This window comes from Hippoglossus stenolepis, chromosome 18 (genome assembly GCF_022539355.2).
Source record: "Hippoglossus stenolepis isolate QCI-W04-F060 chromosome 18, HSTE1.2, whole genome shotgun sequence".
NCBI classification, from domain to species: Eukaryota; Metazoa; Chordata; class Actinopteri; order Pleuronectiformes; family Pleuronectidae; genus Hippoglossus; species Hippoglossus stenolepis.
Window position 1 is genome coordinate 10,565,261 of NC_061500.1, and position 19,604 is coordinate 10,584,864.

The 19,604-nt window shown below is 40.0% G+C and overlaps 1 protein-coding gene across 4 annotated transcripts in view; it reads left to right on the forward strand.

The window, feature by feature from the left end:
• rgs3a (regulator of G protein signaling 3a) overlaps positions 1-19,604 on the forward strand; it is a 145,384-nt gene that overhangs the window by 53,405 nt on the left and 72,375 nt on the right. For 3 of the 4 annotated variants that reach the window (XM_035141577.2, XM_035141580.2, XM_035141578.2), the window contains 7 exons: positions 629-734; positions 1,062-1,482; positions 3,444-3,483; positions 4,182-4,555; positions 6,307-6,384; positions 10,591-10,702; positions 14,448-14,491. In XM_035141577.2, coding sequence (XP_034997468.1) covers positions 629-734; positions 1,062-1,482; positions 3,444-3,483; positions 4,182-4,555; positions 6,307-6,384; positions 10,591-10,702; positions 14,448-14,491 — 1,175 coding nt within the window. The remainder of the gene's footprint in view (positions 1-628; positions 735-1,061; positions 1,483-3,443; positions 3,484-4,181; positions 4,556-6,306; positions 6,385-10,590; positions 10,703-14,447; positions 14,492-19,604) is intronic. The other variant, XM_047344524.1, reaches the window with a different exon arrangement.

Genomic DNA, 19,604 nt, shown 5'->3' on the forward strand with positions numbered 1-19,604 from the left:
GCTTTGCCCAACATGGTAATATTGTTTGGCTATGATTCATTTTCATTCGCAGGGCTTCTAACAAGTGATTTTTACTTTTAATATTGATGACATGAACCAATTATTGATTTTCTGACTGTGTAAACAATATGGTAATAGTTTATTTTACAGTGAGAGTTGCTCTTGTTTCACATTGATTGAGCAAAGTTTGAAATCTGATTCATACATCATGAAAGTTTCATTCACCACCTGTGGGTAATGTTTTTTCTTTTTTATCTCCTGGTTTTAGCTTTGGGCATTAGCATTAGGTCTGACTCAGTCAGCGGGGTGTAGCAGTTAATAAGGAGCCTGGCTGTGAAGCTCCCATGTTCACAGTGGGTCACCCTGCAGCCATGTGTTTGAAGGAGATGCTGAATCTTGAGCTGATCTCATGGTTTCAGTCCTAGTGGAGAGATTCAAAACAGTTTCATGCCCGTATCAGGTGTATCTTAGCTTAAATTATTACCTTATTGTTTCATGTGTACAGTCATTTGCAATTCTGTACCTCTAAGTATTATAAATACAGTAAATTATAGCCATGGATAGCATGAAAGGTGCTTAAAAGATGTAAAAGTAACAAATGTTTTTTTCTGTCTCTTCACTCTGGCAGGGGGTCCAGCAGATCAGGCAGGTCTGCAACATTTGGACACTCTCCTGCAGCTAAATGGGCAGCCAGTGGAGCAGTGGAAGTGTGTGGATTTAGCCCACGCGATCAGGTAATAGCCAGCCCCAATACACCAGAGGATTACGGGACAATTAGCACCTAATTGTTTGAGAGAATGAAAGGCTTATCCAGGACTCAGGACGAGCAATCAGTAATGATTATCTAATTGACTGAGAGACATTACATGTCGGCTGTAGAAAGATCATTCATTTTAGAGGAATTCATTTTACAGTGAGTTCAGGTTAGGAGTCATCAACATAAAGTTATTAAATTGTTATATTGTTGTTCTTCTTCTCATTGAGTTGTTTCACAAAATATATACGTATCATATCCACTCCTCCAGATCTTTATTCAACATTATCTTTCTTTCTCTCCTCAGAAACAGCACCAATGAAATCAAGGTGGTGGTGTGGCGCACCGGTCCCTCAGCTAAGCCTAATTTTGATGGCCTCATCCACCGGCCCTCCTACAAGCCCTCCACCTCAAACTATGACACCCCCTCGCCCCCCACCCGCAGGCGTGCACCGGATAAAACCCCGCCCGCCGTGCCGCCTCTCCCCGCTCACCACCGTGCCACCGCCGCCCGCAGGCTGCTGGTCAACGGCTCCGAAGCCGGAAACAGCAGCGGCTTAGGCATGGGGACCCTCGCGTGGGGGGCCCAGGGGGGGTCCGCCGAGGAGCTGGACGGGAAGCCGCGACACCTCCACCACCCGCACACTGCCACACTGAAGGGTACCAGGGTCAAGGCCTCCAACGGGGACAACTACATCATCCTGGCGCCCATCAACCCCGGAAGCCAGGTACCGCAGGCTGGTGGTGGGCTGCACCTTCATCATCTTCTTCGTCCTCCTCATCCTCACCATGGTCATATGATGGCTCATCCTAGATATGTCTCCTTACCTTACATCCCTGGTGCTGGTAGATAGAAGGACTGTGTTTACAGCGTGTCTGGGCCATCTGGGTTACTGCTGTCTCACCGATCTGTGCTTTACAACGTGTCTTGAACATAACACGTATAGATCAGTCCTGCAGCTACAGGAAGCAATAGGAGACAATAACATATAAAGTGCAGCTGTTGATAATAAATTGTGTCTATATCATGTGAAGCTTTTGGCAGTTAAACATTTTTCATATTAGGAAAACAATGCTATGTATCTGACATCATTTATCTTATAGATAACTTATTGCTGAATCCCCTGTGCCATCTTTTATACGTCAGTATTTCCAAAACAAATAGTTCTGCCATTTAAGAAGGGAAAAAAAATATTACTTTAACAATTTCACATTCCAAGATTGGTCCATTACAAGTATAACATGTATGTACATGCACAGTATGACATGTACATAGTGTTTTATATAGCGTGTACTTATGGATGCATCTATAGTGACATCATGTATATGAGTTAAAAGTTTTCATCATAAAAACAAAATAAAGCAAACTCATTAAATCAAAAAAAGACTGAACTGAATTCCTCAGCTAACAACCTCATAACGATAAAATACTAACCTATTAACTCAACCTCCTCAGGGTGAAAAACAAGTTCAACCAAAGAGTCCAGGATGTGTTTGAGTCCCTGCAGCACAAACCTCTGTCTTTTAGTGATTATAATCTAGGTTTTAATCAGTTTTCAGGCTCTAAAAAGTTTTTCCAAACTTCCAGAAACATTTCTAACCAACTAAACCCTTTTGGCTTTTACATTGTTTCATTTACATCTCTCTTCCTCTCTGCTTGTTTCCTAATGAGCTTGTGACTTGAAGCTGCGCCTGTGTGTGTTGTGTGTCTGTGCGTCATGCAGTGTCCATCTTCATAAGTAAATGCTTGTCAGGTTCTGGTTTAGCTAAAGAACATCTTTGTGCATTGCAAAAAACATGAGATCAGACTGATTTCAGAAGGAAGAGATGAAGCTTATTCAAGGAAGTGACAATGCACTGTAAAAACAAAAAGGTGTCCGGTGGTTTGGAAATATGGGGGGGAAGCCTCAGGAAAAAGAGTGAACAATAAATTCCCCATCAAACAGCCACCACTTGTATCACACAAAATATAAAGGGGCAAGAATTTGGCGAAATTTTGTGGTGGTCATCGGCTGGCTGAAAATACAGAAAGCCCCTGCGGAAATAGGTCACGTTGGTGACATATCCCAAACGACACAATACAAACTCACACAGCGCCCACACGGCAGTTTGTATTTATCCTTATAATCTGGTGGAATAAAAACCTCCTAATGATAACATTTTGCGGCTCTCAACTCCCAAGTTCACATCCTGTATTAAAGTGAACAACGTGTGACGTGATGGCAGCTTTCTGTCTTCGCTGCCTCAGTTGACTGTAATTTGTCATGACAGGGAGAAACCATCACTGCTTCACTGAGTCCTGCACGACTCGAACGGGCTCAGCTGAGTCCTGGAAAACGAGATTCAATGTCATGCGAGAGGCTGTTGATGATATTGTCCAGCTTGATGCCAAAACACAAACTCACGGCCCGGCAGCAGTGGAACTTAAAGTGCATGACACACATACTACAGAATAAAAACCCAACTTTATTACTTTAGAGAAAAACACATACAATGACACTTCTCTTTTGTTATAATAAGGAAATGTGTCTCGTGATCATCACATCATAGAAATTAAAGAACATGATTATATAGAAATTCCCCACACAAACTGTATCTTACCTCATTTCTATACCTGTCTGTATCTTAGATGTCAGTTAAAACAAAGTATTATTAATAATAATGTAATTTCATATTACTCTTCTTTCAGATCTTAAGGCCTGTTTACCAGGACGACCAGGGAACATTAGGTAAGACGTGCATGTCATTTTCACACTCCTGCAGTGTTTTGTTATTATTTCTACTGTCGGGTATTTTTGGCCGAGAGCCACAGTTTAAATTGGCTTCACTCTGCTATTGTTTTGGACGTAGCCCAGTGTTAGATTAGGTTTTCTTACTCCACGTTTCAGGTTACTGATGTGATATAATTCACTGAAACATCTTCAACTAAAATAACCTCAAGTTAAACTCACCATATAAATACAGTGAATGCAACACTTTGAATTCTGGTCGAAATGATTTACAACATAAGATCATCACTAGTTTTTATTTGCATATATTTTTTCTCAAAGCTTATCATTATAACAGATTAAAATGTCATTTATGTGTCCACCTCTTTGAATCCATATAAGCTGGAGCCCGGAGCTGGCAAAGTTAACCCCAAAACACAGGAAAAAGGCAGGAAATAAATATTTCAGGTCCTGACATCTAAAAAATTAATTCCACTCAGTCCATTTTAATTGAATTTCTAGCAGTTTTGAATAGTTGATTCCTGACCTCTTGCACTTCTGGACAAACTCTGACCCAAATTGAATGCCCTGTATCATGCTCAGTCAGATCTCCCATTCTGTATTTACTTACTCACCATAAATATATTGAGAAATGACAGTATTTTGTATGTTATCTGTGTTTTTATGCACAACTGCTTCACCTTCCTTTTCTTCCACAGCAGCCAGGTTATACCCAACACGTCAGGGCTCTGGTCCACAACCCCAAACCCAGGCCGGTGGTGGACGCGCTGGTTTCTCTGGAGGTCCGAGTGGGGGTGTTGGTGGAGGAGGAGGAGGCGGCGGCGGCGGCAGCAGCAGTGGTGGCGGTGGTGGATTCTCAAGCCGCACCGGCTTCCTAAGACGGTCCAACAACTCCAAGACGACAAAGACATCATCCACCTCCACGAATGCAGGGGGATCCAACTACCAGCAGCAGAACGCCAACTTTGCAAACTACCAGAACTGCACTATTGTCCGCTCACATACTCCACATGGCAACTATGGATATGTGAAAGTGGCACCCAAGATCCTTATCTTCCCCATTTTTGTTCAGGTAGGACAATTCGTGTTAATACCTGTGTTTTTTATAATGGTTAATGTTAGTGGTTTTATTGTAAAATATAATGCATCATATTTTGCCCGGAGGTTAGTTATTAAATAATAATCACATTGTAGTCAACATGTATGTTTTTACACCATGATTTGACCTCTGTTCTTCTGCAGACTAAACAGAATATATATCGCGTGTTAACTAGTGAGCTTCATAGGACCTAATAAACCGATCTTGTTGGCTTTGGACAGAGCCAGACTAGCTGTTTCCCCATTTTCCATTAAGATAACAGGGGGCCGGCTGTAGCTTCATGTTAAATGAACAGATATAATCTTCATCTAATACTCAGCAGATAAAGCAAATACGTGCATCTCCTAAAATGGCAAACTTTTGTTTATCAGGCAGACTGAAACAAAAGGAGGGAGACATGAAAAGCAATGGCTGAACTTAAACATGCGTGGTCATAATTAAGTATAAGCATGTGAGACCTCATGTTGCCCTGAAAAAATAGTTTTCTGTGGTCAAATAGGAAAATCCACATATAATGGTGCAGAAGATGGATGTGTTCTATAGATATGATGGTTCTCCCGAACGCAGAGCTCAAAAGAAAGTAGACATGAGCCATTTAGAGGTTAAACCTCGGAGTTTAATGTTAAACGGAATAACAAGGAAGTTTCTTGACTTATTTATTTTATAAACATTAACAAGAAAGAAAAGGAACTGTATAAATCCATTTAAAGGGCTTATTTTGGCTTTCAATGACTTTCAATGTCATATTCTGTTTAGCTAGTACTATATATACAAAAGTTCACCTGTGTGAAAGTGTATTACTCCACTAATATATATTTTATTTTTATTCTGATATATATTCGACCAGAAAGACCTCATATTTCTATAAATGAATACTAATAATATATATTCTGTGTAGTATGATAATCAGAAAGGTCTTATATTCCTGTAAATTAATACTAATGATATATATGTATTGTGTAGTATGATAATCAGAAATATGTAATGGGGGACTTACCCAAGTTAGGAATTGGATTGGAACTTATTTAAAATCATGTGTCATTGCAAAAAAAAAGTAATAATTTAGCTGTTCCCTGTGAGACATGTTAGTTGTGATATGATATTTTCTCCCACATTTCAAATACTGTTGGTATCTTGGGGTCTTCGAAGCATTGCCATGTTCAAAATGCAGTGACTGCAGTGGTACTTCCTGTTAATTCACACAGAAACATGTAAACCTGACCCTGACCACAAACACCCACCCACACCCACACACACCCACACACACCCACACACACACACACACACACACACACACACACACACACACAATGTGAATCGGCCCCTTTTCTCAAACCCTGGACCTGAGAGGAAGTCCCCTCCTCCCCCATACTTACTATTCATTTTATTGTCAGTGTCTCGTCATACTCAGACTTCACTTACCGCTGCACAGCTCGCCGTCTGTCATCACAGAAACTTTATCACTTGTGTTTCTTATAGCAGAAAGAAAAAAGACACACGCTCTGAGTAGTTTAGGAGAGCATTTGGATTTTGGAGCTGAGATGGATTTGGTACCACAACTTTCTTTCACTATGTGCAATATTTTCCTCTTAAATTTTATCTTGGGGAAATGTTTAACACACAAAACCCCAAAATATCATTTATAACTGAATGAGCCTCAGAATAATGTCCACAACCTTTACGTCCTAACCTGTCTCTGTTATCTGTCCCTCTTCTCCGTGCAGCCTCTTGACCTGTGCAGCCGAACGCTCATCATATCTGAGGAGATGATACTTCATGAGAGCAAGCACCACTCTCTTAAGGTGAGTGCTACCAGTACTAGTACAGCATGTGTGTACATCTCCGTCTATACATGTGATGTCAATGCATACCATAGAATTTAAAGGTTCAGTGTGTATAATTTAGTGATATCTAGTGGTGAAGTTGCATGTTGCAGCTGAATGCCCCTCTCCTCACCCTCTCCTTCCAAACATGAAATAGAACCTGTGGTAGCCTTCAGTTGTCATACAGTAAAAAACATGGCGTCCTCCGTAGAGAGGACCCGCTCCTGATGTAAATATAAAGTATTTAAATATAAAAGGCCCATTCTAGGGTAAAGAAAACAATAATTCGTACAATTTAGATGAAACATCAACAGTGAAAACATCACTAGGGTTATTTTATATTAAATTTCTGCCAAAAAATCCCTTTCAGCTAAATCTTACACACTGGACCTTTTAAGTGTACATTTAGTTTACACTTTACTTCAGTTTACTTTTCTACACGGCAAGTTTGGTTGTTGTTGACAGGGAAACGCCCAAAACCTTGTACTCGATGATCCAAAACTAATCTGAAGAAAAACCACAAGGCTGAAAAATGGTGCCCCTGAGGTGCCGGATTGGAGCTTTGTGATGAAAAAAGAAAATGTGATTTTCTTTGTGCTTCTTTTGAAGAGTTTATAAATTTGATTGATACAGAAAGATTGAGCCCCCCCCCCCCTGTGCTCTCCTCTCCTCACCTCTCATGATAAATGTTGACAATCAGGCTAGTGGCAAACATTTTGTTAGTTTGTCACTACCGGTTATGTGGTTTGTTTCTTTTGGCCAAACTGGAGGAGATGGTCCGTTGCCCCAGTGTGCATCAGTACTCAACATGTGTTTGTGTTTTAGTGTTATCTAAGTATACAGAAGGGGACAGAGAGTACGGAGCAACATCCTGAGAGGAGATGTCGGAACATCTGAACATCTCTGATGAATTTGTAACGACTCTGAACTATCAGGTCCACATGAGTCGAGCGGAATGAATAATTGATGAAAGGAGCAGAGTGTGAAACATCTGACTATCACAGAAATTCTGTTTTATGCCTCAAAAGAAACGGCAACTCCTCATATTTTACTTATACGAACATTACCGGTCAAAAGTTTTGGAACATCCTGGTTTCTAGCGTTGAAATGTAAGCGATTAAACTTTAAATCGTACAAAGACAAACGGTAAAATACACAAGGTAAAAATAAATCATGTGGATTTCATAGAAAACACATCGAGGAATCATTTTTCAGGGATTTAGGACAATTTTAACTTCCAGATTTCCTACCGGCAGCTTACAAAGACCTCAGTCTTTGGCTTCACAAGATTAAAAACCAACACTGTCTCCGGACTTTGGTGAGAGATTCGGTAAAAAGACATGGGGTGAACTTTCAAAACAAGTGTGTTCGGCTGCTGAATGAGTCAAAGTTTTAGGTCAAAGTTTTAGTTCAACGAAAGCATTCTATGATTTATTTAAATTTTTAAATCTCCAGTTGTTTCCTTCATCTTCGCTTACTCCAGCTTCCTCCCGCAGTCCGAAGACATGCAGATCGGGGTTGGTTTCACTGAAGACTCTAAATTGGCCGTAGTGTGAATGGTTGTTTGTCTCTGTATGTCGGCCCTGTTATGCGCTGGCGTCTTGTCCAGAGTGTAACCTACCATTCGCCGAATGTTAGCTGGGATTGACTCCAGCTCCCTCCGCAAACTTCAAAGGACAAATGGTATAGATAATGGATGGATAGCATTGTGTTGTAAAGTGGTGTTCTAAAGCTTTATCTAAAACTTTGATGCCTTCTGATGTATAATGATCCTCACAATAAGCTCAGTTTACCATAATATTCTGAAGGGGATATTGGAGATGTTTACATCTGAACCATTATGCTGTTGACTGAAGTTAAATGAACATTCACGCCGGTTGGTCGCATTAATGTTACAATATTTACTTAACACATATTTGCATTACCTTGATAAATGTGCAAATACAATAAAAGAAAAACCTGTTTGGCAGAAGAGTTCAAATTAATCGACGTTTTCACGATTTGTGAAAAGAGAAAAGAGACTCGTTGCGTTAAATCAAGATCTCGCCACAACTCTTTAATTCGCCCCGTCAGATAACCCTCCCTCCGCTGTGCAGTGAAATGCACTGACTGCTGGCATGGAAGGTGCAGTCCTGGCCTGTCTCTGGGGTCAGTCATAAAACAAATATTTAACAGCCAGTGTTTGTCAGGAGGGAGTTTCTCTCCACTCTGCCTCTTTATACAGGCTTGTTTTTAATGATCTCTCTGTGTGTGTGTGTGTGTGTGTGTGTGTGTGTGTGTGTGTGTGTGTGTGTGTGTGTGTGTGTGTGTGTGTGTGTGTGTGTGTGTGTGTGTGTGTGTGTGTGTGTGTGTGTTGTTCCAGCCTTTACTCTTTACTCACTGGGGTTGTGTAAGTCTACCCCGCAGGCGAACGCACAAACTCTAGTGATCACACAAACAGGCAGAACTTTCTTTGTGATGCATGAACACAATATGAGCAGAACATGGCACAGAATGGATTTGGGCTTAAGTGACATTTGGACAAAATTGACTTTTAGCAGGACAAATATTAGTAAGGCTTCAAAGTGACAATTGAACAAAACAGATTTGAGTAGATTTAATGATGAAGAGAATTTAAGACATAATACATTTCCTGAAAGAAAGAATTTATGAAATCTAACAAGTTTATCATTTTGATCTTACTGGTGTGGATTATCAATGTGTTTTCAATCCTTTATTTCTAGTTATCAAAAATAATGAAGGTGATTAAACCACTTGAAACTTATAAATCCTCCTAAGTTTACTGTCACCAGAGTCGTAAATAATGTGCTGATGCTTAATTAATGAAAGTAGTTATAGTCTTTACAACAAAGGTTAACACAGGATATCGACTGCTTGATACATATATAAATTATGACTCAGTCTTATTTTACAACTGATGAGGTCAAAATATTATTAAGTTGTCTTATATATTTGCTGTAATTAGATGACAAAACGTTATTTAATTTTTTCATTTAATAACTGTTGACTGGACGACTTAACAAACGTTGAAGATTGTTTGACATAAAAGCTTTTTTTAACTTTTCTGGACAGTGTGTATTTGTTTGTGCATGTGAGTAGATGTGCGACCCTGTTTGCCTCCTAAATGCTGTGCCCTTCTTCTTTACTTTGACTTACATCCTCTTCCACCCACACACAACCACACACACACACTACACACACACACTTTCTAACCAGATACTGGCTACATCTGAGAGGCCGTCTCTTCTATCTCACCCTTCAGAGGAAGCCACCAAAGCAAAAGCTTTGTCTTGAACCGTTGCCCATCTGCATGAATCACACTGCGTGCTGGTTACGTTGCATGAAAGCACGGCCTCACACAAGCGACCACTCGGCCCACATCTAGACTTCTTTTTCATTTTTATAATCTACTTCTTTCTCTGTTCTTTTTTCGCAAGCCGAAAGCCAGTCACGCAAAACTCTAGATCCAGTCTTTAATGTAGCAATCGTCCAAAATTAAATAATCATGTATACAAACCAAGGAGAACTGTGCCACTTGTATGATTAAAAAGCGACCGAAAGTCCTCTGCAAGCAACATGACACAATAGTGAATCTAATAAAAATTATATTTTTCTGCAGACATTGATCCACATTACAGACATGCATGCACAAAATCTGCCCTTGCAAAAACGTGCTAAAGTGATATGAAAATGTTCATTGCTTCCACAGAGAATTTAAATAAAAGAGCGTCTTAAAAGCCCAGACAATAAAGTGAATTCTTTATTTTTATCAAGTGTAAATAAAGTGATTTATATTATATAACACTCTTTTGCAGCTGTACAAAAAAACATAAAATTGAAGCATATTATACTTTACACAGTGTTACCGTTTAAACTATGAAGCCATGTTCTGTCTTAACTATGTGTGAAGTGCATTTCCTGTGTTATAGGTCATGAGTTGGTTACACCTCGAACAGCGGTGAGACCTTTGGGGTGTTAGTTAGTCTTTGTGAATCTCACTGGTTTGCAGATGTGTTTGTGAGATGTGATTAATTTAAAGTGAGAGAATCAGAGACTCTGTCCCTTCTTGCTTCCTTTTCAACCTCACTCTTCCTTTTCTTCACATCCTCTTTCAAACTCTTTTTTTCATCCTCCTCCCCCACCCCGGCCCCACTGATGTTTTTTTTTCTTCTTCTTTCTTTGAAGGTTACAGTGTTCGTCTACAATGACCTGATGCTGGTGACGAGGGAAGATGAACCAGGCAGATGTAACGTCCTTCAGAGCCCCCTGTACCTCAGACAGCTGCGGCTCCAGGACGGTAAGCGTTAATACACCAGTCACCAAAACTGAATTCCTAAATACAGTATAATAGTTGTAGCTGCCGCGAAATTTTCTAAAATGTCAGAGATAATGAGCACAAAGGAGAGTTAAAAATGTTAAATTCTTGTGATTATGTCAACAAGTTTCCGAAAGTCCAAAAACAAAAACATCAGCCAAAAGTGCGATCTCCAAAGTCACCATATTAAACCATGTTTGACCTTTCACAGTTAAACACACGATAATGAAGAACAAATGCAACATTTAAACACTCTAATAGCCCAACTAGAAATAAACATACAGGACTATTATCGCAGTGATCGTTTCAGCTCAGCTTAACCAGAGGATATTTAGGAAAACACTGCCCAAGTTCCTGTTGCTTTGTCTTCTTATTTCACCTTGGTGTAAACAATGGTCTCCTCTGCGATGTGGAGAGAATAGTTTGGCCGTCGGGGGCCAGAGCACAGAGCGCCGGCAACTCAAATAAATAGGCCTCAGTGTAAATATCTGTGTTTGGAGTGGTGGGTGGAGGCGTGGGTGAAGTTTGGAGTCATGCTTGGGGCAGAGCAAAGGGAGAGGTACTTTGAGACAGTGGTAGACAATAACCAAGTACATTTAATCAAGTATGGTACTTAAGTACACATTTGAAGTACTGTACTTAACATTTGTACTGGCACTTCTACATCTGCTCCTACTCTATTGTACTTTTTACTTCACTACTTTTGTCTGACAGCTTTAGTGACTTTTCAGATGACTGTGTAAACGGTGCTCATGAAAAGTTTTCAGATGCTAGCATAGCCTCAAATAGCCGCAAAGTCATTATCCACAGACGTCAGGAAAATGTGCTAGAACTAAGTGGCAACCCACCATGACATCACCCATTAGTTTGTGAACTGATATTTTGAAGCCTCAAGTTTTGCATTTTCTTCCAGCACCATCTTGCTTCTTTTTTTTTAAGTAAGTAGCCATATTTCTTAAGTGCACATTCATCACCGTTGTTATATTGTGCTCAAGGTAATAAGCACAAAATGTAGTTACATTATTGTGTCATGTTTAATATATTTAGATAATAATTTAAATGTAGATGAGGTAGCGTGTCTGCTGAGTCAGTATAATGACAGTGTGGTTACCTCTTGCTTATTTTCTTGATTAGAATCAACACAAATGCCAAACAGTGTAATGGCGTGGAATGTTAATTGCAGATACACAATAGGAATAGAAAACCACACATGAAAGCGGAGGCTGACACAGTGAGGGAACAGTTAATAAAGACATCCAATCAACACATTAACGTTAGCACATTAATCCTGATGCGGGCTGATACGCTCTCCCTCCCACAGACATCGCTGCTCTCCCCTGCAGGGAACACGTCTGACCTCCGCCCTTCATCCAAACCGGCAGAGATCTCCAGGGTGGGGATTCAGAAGGGTTCGCGTGTCTGTGCGTTTCATGAGAGGACACACACACACGCACGCACACACACATCTCCACCCTGCTGCCTGTCATTGTTATTTCGCTTCGGCAACGTCACTCAGGAAAGAGGCGCCAGGGGATTGTGTTTGTTTCAGCAAGGGCGTGTTTGACAACTGTGTGTAGAGTGTGTGTGTGTGTGTGTGTGCGTGCCTGTGCGTGTAATGACACAGTGCAAGTTCAATTCAGGGGCTTTCCTGTGTTCCTGTCACCCAGATACTCGGCTGATGAGCGTGGGAAGTGAGCGCGATATTAAAAAGTGATCTTGACACACACACACACACACACACCACACACACACACACACACACACACACACACACACACACACACACACACACACACACACACAACTAAATGACCATTGTACCTAGCAAACTAATTCCACTTTCACTAAATTAACAAGAGAGCCATGTACATCTACACTGCCAGAAGCAGGACAGTTTTCAGAGCATTCCACTTTTGAGATATTTGTTCTTCCTTGGATAAAATGTGAGTAACTACACCGTTGAAAATGTCAATGATATGAAGTGATTCACTCATTTTTGAGATGGTAACTTTAGAATAACCAACATGTCTTTTTTTAGTTTATGATCATTTCCATGGCCTATAAAAAAATAACCATTCTTTGATTTAAGATGAAATGTGGGCATTATAAAATACTGTATATCAAATGCAAGGTTTTTCATCTGACTTTATCAGTAAGCTTCACTCACAGGCTGTATGATGGCCCTCTGAAAATCTGAAAAATATCCAACACTGACCTCTGCTGTTAGTTATGAAAACAACCACTTTTTTGAAACTGGCAAAACTCGACACTTCTCATGGGTCCTGTTGTCTCAACATCACACACACGGACCATAACCATCACTGCACCCGTTGTCCTTTGGTCTCTTTAAATACATTAGATATTATTGAATAAACTAGCCGTAATTCTTTGTGGACATCATTTTACAAGCACAAAATATTAGCGATCCTAATTTGATCCCCTGAATTTCCGCCTGTATCGAAGGCTTAGTAAACACTTAAGGTTTGTGCTCTAATTGGAAGTTTTCAGGCTCAAAGTCCTCTGGTCCAGAGGATGAGCTCTGTTGTGAGAGTGAGCCTTTAGAGAGTCTGGATTTAGTAACTGAATGAAGGACAACTTCAGACGGTTAAAATATCCCCTCTAGACATATTTTAAAACATGAAGTGCTCTGCTCTTGATAATAACCTATGAGTCATATAAAAAAAAAAAATGACATTCTTAAATAATATTCAAGGATTTTCAACTTAACTACGTTATTGAAAACCCCAGAATCTATGAATATACAGAAAGTGTCTCCTAATTAATCCATCATTAGTGACACACATGCTCATACATACCGCTTTCTCCAGATGATGCTCACATGCTAAAGTCCGAAATCACTCTGACATCATTCGTCCTCTCTTGACTGGAAGTAACAAGATCTCATCCTTATTAAGTCTTTTCAGTGTTTTGTATCACGACAGCTGGGCGACACAGAAACAGTCTTGAAAGCCACGATACACTTCTAGTATTTCTACGTCCATCCTCTCACAGACACAACCTCATTGACAAATGATGCATTCAGTGAGTGTCACAGTAGTAAATGCTCCGAGAACTTCACCAGCTCCTCACTCTGAGTCATGCGCTCGTACACAAACACATCTTTACCCTCCAAAGTTATTTTACATGAAAGTTTTCTGTTTTTGTCTGAGCTGTTTGGACATTTAGAAAAAGGTGAGGCCCACCAATCAGGATTCACCACATTAGAATCAGAATTTGATGAGAGTTGATGGGTTGTAGATACATAGACAGTGGATACAGTCGATAGTTAGATAGATAGATTTAAATATTTACTGAAGGATGGATGGAGGGATAGATGATGGATGGATGGATGGATGGATGGATGGATAGATAGATAGATAGATATATGCTCTTATTTGCCTTCACAATGTGGGTAAGGAAGCATTAAATCTCACACCTCAGGGCCAATTTCTTGAACATTGGACAAAATTGATAACCACCGCGTGTGTGTGTGTCTGTTGGAGAGGAGGGATCATTCGATTAAAACCATATATCTTGACTCCAGATGCACAGGCCTGTCTCACAGAGTGCTTCCTCTGTGACTTATGCTTTGGTGGACGTCTATAACTCTGACCTACTGTATCAATAAGATTATTTTTACCCAAATCCCTAACCCTAACTGTAAATCAATATGCTCCATATGTCCTGCTAGCATTAGTATTTATCTCTTTGTTCCTTTGTGTTACAGATTATGCTGAAGAGCTGAGATTCTACCTTATTCACATGACCGAGGTAAGAGAAGGGACTGTGTGTGTGTGTTTGTGTTTGTGTTTGAAAGAGGACAGAGAAAGAGGGTAAAGGAGGCTATAATGTGAACAATTTTGTTCTGTGAGCCGGAGGGGCCATTGACTCTGGTGGAAATCACATTACAGGGAAGACACAAGGATTAGCGAAAGCTGTAATGAAAATGTCTTTTCTCTGTGTGTCTGTCAGACTCGACTCCATCACAGACCCATGCAACATCCCCTCCGTTATATATATTTAGAGATTATAGAAGTATAGTTTGTTCCATCAAGAGAGTGGTTCTTTTTGTATTATGTCTGTGTATTTCATAAATTCAGATTCAAGATAATCCTTATTTCAAACTACAATGACACTCAGCTTATTCCTCTGCCAAGGCTTAACAGTCCCCTTCAATTCGGCACCAAATCCATCATGTTTGTTTGGACACAGTTCCAAAGCTATTGAAGATACATATAAACTGTTGATTCCAAACTGAATCCTCATGAATTCATCTCCACATGGTGGTAAGGGTGCAGCCATTTTTGTTACCGTACCACGGCTGAAAAAAGCCAACACCCTTATGAACCCACATTTAAATTAACTAGCTTTTTATTTGGATCCTCACTAAATTGCACACACTCAGATATTAGTCCCCTCAAGATGTGTTGATTTCCTTCATCAAGATCCGTGCATTATCCCTCAGGAAATTAGGAAAAAGTCCAAAAAAACAGTTTTCAATGTTGAAGAAGGCCATGAAAACACATTTTATTGAGTATTTTTTTATTATATGCCACAATTTAATGGGTTCTTTCAGGGCGCATGTCCCACCTTTCCACCAAGTGCTTGTGACAAACAAACACAGAAAAGGATGAAGACATAACCTACTTGGCAAAGATAATAAGGCCGTGAAATATACAGTATCTTGTTTTATGCTCACACAAATATACAACTCAATAATGTGGGATTGTAGTATTTAAAATATGATGCACGTATTTTACATTGCGATTGGTTTTGTTTACACAATCATAGTTACGGCATTTATGACAAGTCATCGTCCTTATACCCTCTGTAATAAAGTACCTCTCTATCTATCAATTTAAGATGAAGAGGAGCGAATTATTAATATTACATCGCGGTGGTTACCAATTATTCAACAACTGAAATGGCATTTTGAGAGCTCACGTTCTCCATTGTTTCAGCAGCATAAAAAATAAATGAACACAGCAGAAGTTCTAGTCGTGTGAAAACTGGTCTTAGCCAAAGTTTAAAGCTTCATATACTGTACAGCAAAAAGAAAAAGACTTAAACATGATATATAACCAGACGTTGTTTGAGATGTAAAATCCAAAGTGTTTCTCCTTCACAACAGTTTTACTTAGTGAAGTGCTGCTCTACATAATTAGTTTTCAAATCTCTCCTAATGTCAGTGGGGTTCTGCATCACTGTCTGTCCTCTCTCTTGTCATTACAGTGTTTAGACAGTCATTTCGCAGAAAAAGCATAAAAGCAATCTGCTGTGTAGACGGTATCTGACAGACTCTCTCATGGGATTTGATAGTTTTGGAGCCTGATTGGCCATTTTAAATATTTTTTTTCCATTGCCTTGGCAGCTCGGCTGTTGTTAATGAGCATGTTCGCAGGTGGTGGTAGACAGACCGTCTCTCCTCTTCACTTTGATACCCTCTCTTCCCTTTCCACTGCTTCTCTTCATGTCCATTTCCTAACATTTTTTAAAAACACAGAAAGTGTGAGGGAATAAAACGGCAGGGTTACATCATGCTTTTAAAGTTGTGTTATGTATCCGTCACTTTATCCTCTCCCTCTCTCCTCCTGCACACATCTCTCTGTGTTGTATAGTACAATTGTCGCACACACTCTGGAGCCACCTCACAGAATATTATCTTGCGTAAAAGATATTTTCTCTGTCCTTATATCATCATCACCTGCAGTGATATTTCTCCAGATGTACAACATATAATCTGGCACGGCGTAAAAAGTGGGTTGAAAACTGCTCAATTAGCTAAATAGCATATGTAGAGTCGTGGCTGTTGTGCTAACACGGCTGTGTAGCTGGCACGCTGGTGCACGTTGGGACTTAATATCCCTTTATCAGATCCAAAATCTCCCACCCAATCTGGATCCTTTTCAAAACCTCACAACTGTTGAGGAATTTTTGGCCATCCTCACACATCACTGTATATGCCACTATATATAATGTACATAGAGCATATTACACTATATCTGTACACCATTAGGAGAATAGTGTCTAATTCCACATATACTCCCTTCTCTCTTCGCAGTGCCCCAGGTCAGATTATAGATAAATGGCCGACAAACAGTACATTGTAGTATCTACGCCCAGGGACTTTCATATATAACTCAGATGCCCCAGACAGAGAGGCACCAACTCTTTTGCGTAATAGACCAGTGGCAAGACATAAGGACACAACGTGATTTATATGCATACTTTAGGATTAGCTGTCCAATAGGATGTGCCTCCAGGAGGCGTAACTCCAAAGCTTTGACTTGTAGCAAAAATAACATTCATAACTACAGATGAGAAAATGAGATGAGGAACCCAAGCTGTATCTGACACATTTAAGAGAATAAATGTAGCCTACTTACTTTTGCATCATATTTATCACAAGCTAATCGTTCCAGATTACTCCACCAAGGCCCAACAGTTCTTTTAGATTTAATCAAGGTGCACCAAATTGCACATACTCTAAGATACCAGCTCCCTAAATATGCCTGATTTTTAACATTAAGATCCATGAATTATTCCCTGGGAAATTGGTGAAAATGTCCAAAAATGCCCTGTTTGGCAATGCTCAAGAAATTATACAATACAACTTTATCTGCCCCGAAGGCAATTTGGTTTAGTGCAATTAAAAGAAAAAACAAGATAAATACACGCTGACAAACATCCGCTAAAACAATAATAACACTTTAAAACACCATAAAAGAGCAGTTTAGTTGCGTCGAGCTAAAAGCGCAATTTCTTTGACAATACAAAAAGTATTTAAATAATAAATAAATAATATAAATAAAATAGTTGACATGGCAGAAAGGCATTTAAGAGTATCTGTATCTGGCCCATTCTGCCACGAAAATTCGGAGGAATTCTTTCCGTAGTTATTCCGTTTTTATTTTATAATCCTGTTGACAAACAAAACAAACAATCAAATGGACAGAGGTGAAAACAAAGTCGTCATGGGGGAAGTAAAAACTCTTTTATATGTACATACTGTTTTGTGATGAAGACAGACTGAAAAAATGTGGAGCTGTCCTTTAATTACACCATCATTTTGAATTGGGTGTAAATAATAGTGAAATGACATTTTGCAACACCATTGTTTTATGCTGCTTTCACATCCCATTGGGAAATGTAGTCTCTTTATGCTCAGGTGCCACAGACAGCATCCAGACAGCAGCATCAGTCATACTAGTGCTTTCTGGTGTGAAGCCGGTGAGGCTCCTGTTCTCATTGCTGCACTAGCGACTCCCTGTGGTCTGCTTGAGCACCTCTGCAAAGAGGTGTCGCACTGAGAGGGGGGGAGATTGTGCAAACCCCTTGTTTGTGCCACCCTGCTGTCGACTGTGCGCATCAATAGAAAGAGCATGACTGTGAACTTTGTGGCTCTCAAATCAATTTATATACAGTGTCTTGTGGATCTATGGATACTTGGCCTGAACAAACCAGTCTTTCTGTTTTGCTCTTATGGAAACGAGTACGAATGCTTTTTAACACTCCACACTTAAAGTGAAGATGTCTTAGAAGTGTTTCTAAAGTATAGGCTTAACAGACCGGATCGCTGATGCCCTTATTTCCCTTTTTTTCTTTAATCCATCCGGCCACTGTGACTCGTCTGCAATTTGCTTTCGGCTGCAGACGTCTGCACGCACAGATCATCTTTTCATCGAGAAACTATATAAACCCTGACCCCTCCTGCCGCACATACATATCGTCACAGCAGTTCTTTTGCTTTGAAATGTGCTGCATAACCTAATTAGCAGCTTGTGAATCTTTAAAAGGGGCCTTTTTTCCCCCCAGAAATTCCAGACAGAATGTGAAGGCTCTGATTTCTGTCCCACAGGCTGGGAAAAAAGCTCCACTGCTTTTCTATCCAATTAGGCAACATTTAAAAATAGAAAGCCATACGTAGGCAGGATGAAAGAGAGCAGAGAGAGACTTTCAAGGAATTAAACAGGTAGATTTTGGATTTTATGCGACACATTAAAAAGGTCTGCAGGGATGGTCTTGTCACATTTCTTCTGTTTCTAATGCTGTTTCTTACTGTCTTTAATCCCATTATTCAAATGTCATTGATGCACAAATACATCTAACTTTACATACTGCACCACAAAAGCTGGAGGGACCTCCGACAGCTTGATAGTTGCTTACTTGACTAAAACAGTCACGTTTCCTTGAATTATTCTCCAAAAGATACCAGACCAGTGCTGAGTTATTGTACTTATTTCTTTGTGAGGACCATTTTAAGCATAGAACCTACAGAGTGAGGACATTTTTGGAAAGTGAGCACAGTTAGACCGGTCCTCACTTTTTCAATGGGCTGCTTGAGGGTTAATACTTGGTTTTAGGGTTAGGGTTAGAATTAGGTTTAAGTTAGGGTAAGGCATTTAGTTTGGATGGTTAGGGTTAGGGGCTAGGGAGTGTATTATATCAATGAGTGTCCTCACTAAGATACTAAGTACCAGCGTGTGTGTGTGTGTGTGTGTTGTTGTTGACCAAAACCTTAATTCCTAAGGTCCTGGTTTAGGTATGAATTCAGGTATGAATTGTTCCTAGTTAAGGTTAGGTATAAGGTTTTTGGTTAGGCTATACACAATAAATGGAAGTCAATGCAAAGTACTATAAGGATAGCTCTGTGTGTGTGTGTGTTTAACTCCAGCTAACATTTACTTCTACTACCACTGTTTTCCTTGTCAGACCCGTTCCTCCATCCATCTTGTCAGACCCCCCACACACACGCCTGCACATACTCTAAGCCGCGCAGTCATCTATTATCGTTGATACACCTGTCAGCAGTCCATTTCATACCTCAAGGAGCCACAGTGAAACATCACATCACTTTTACTGTTGCTCTTACCTCACACATGTA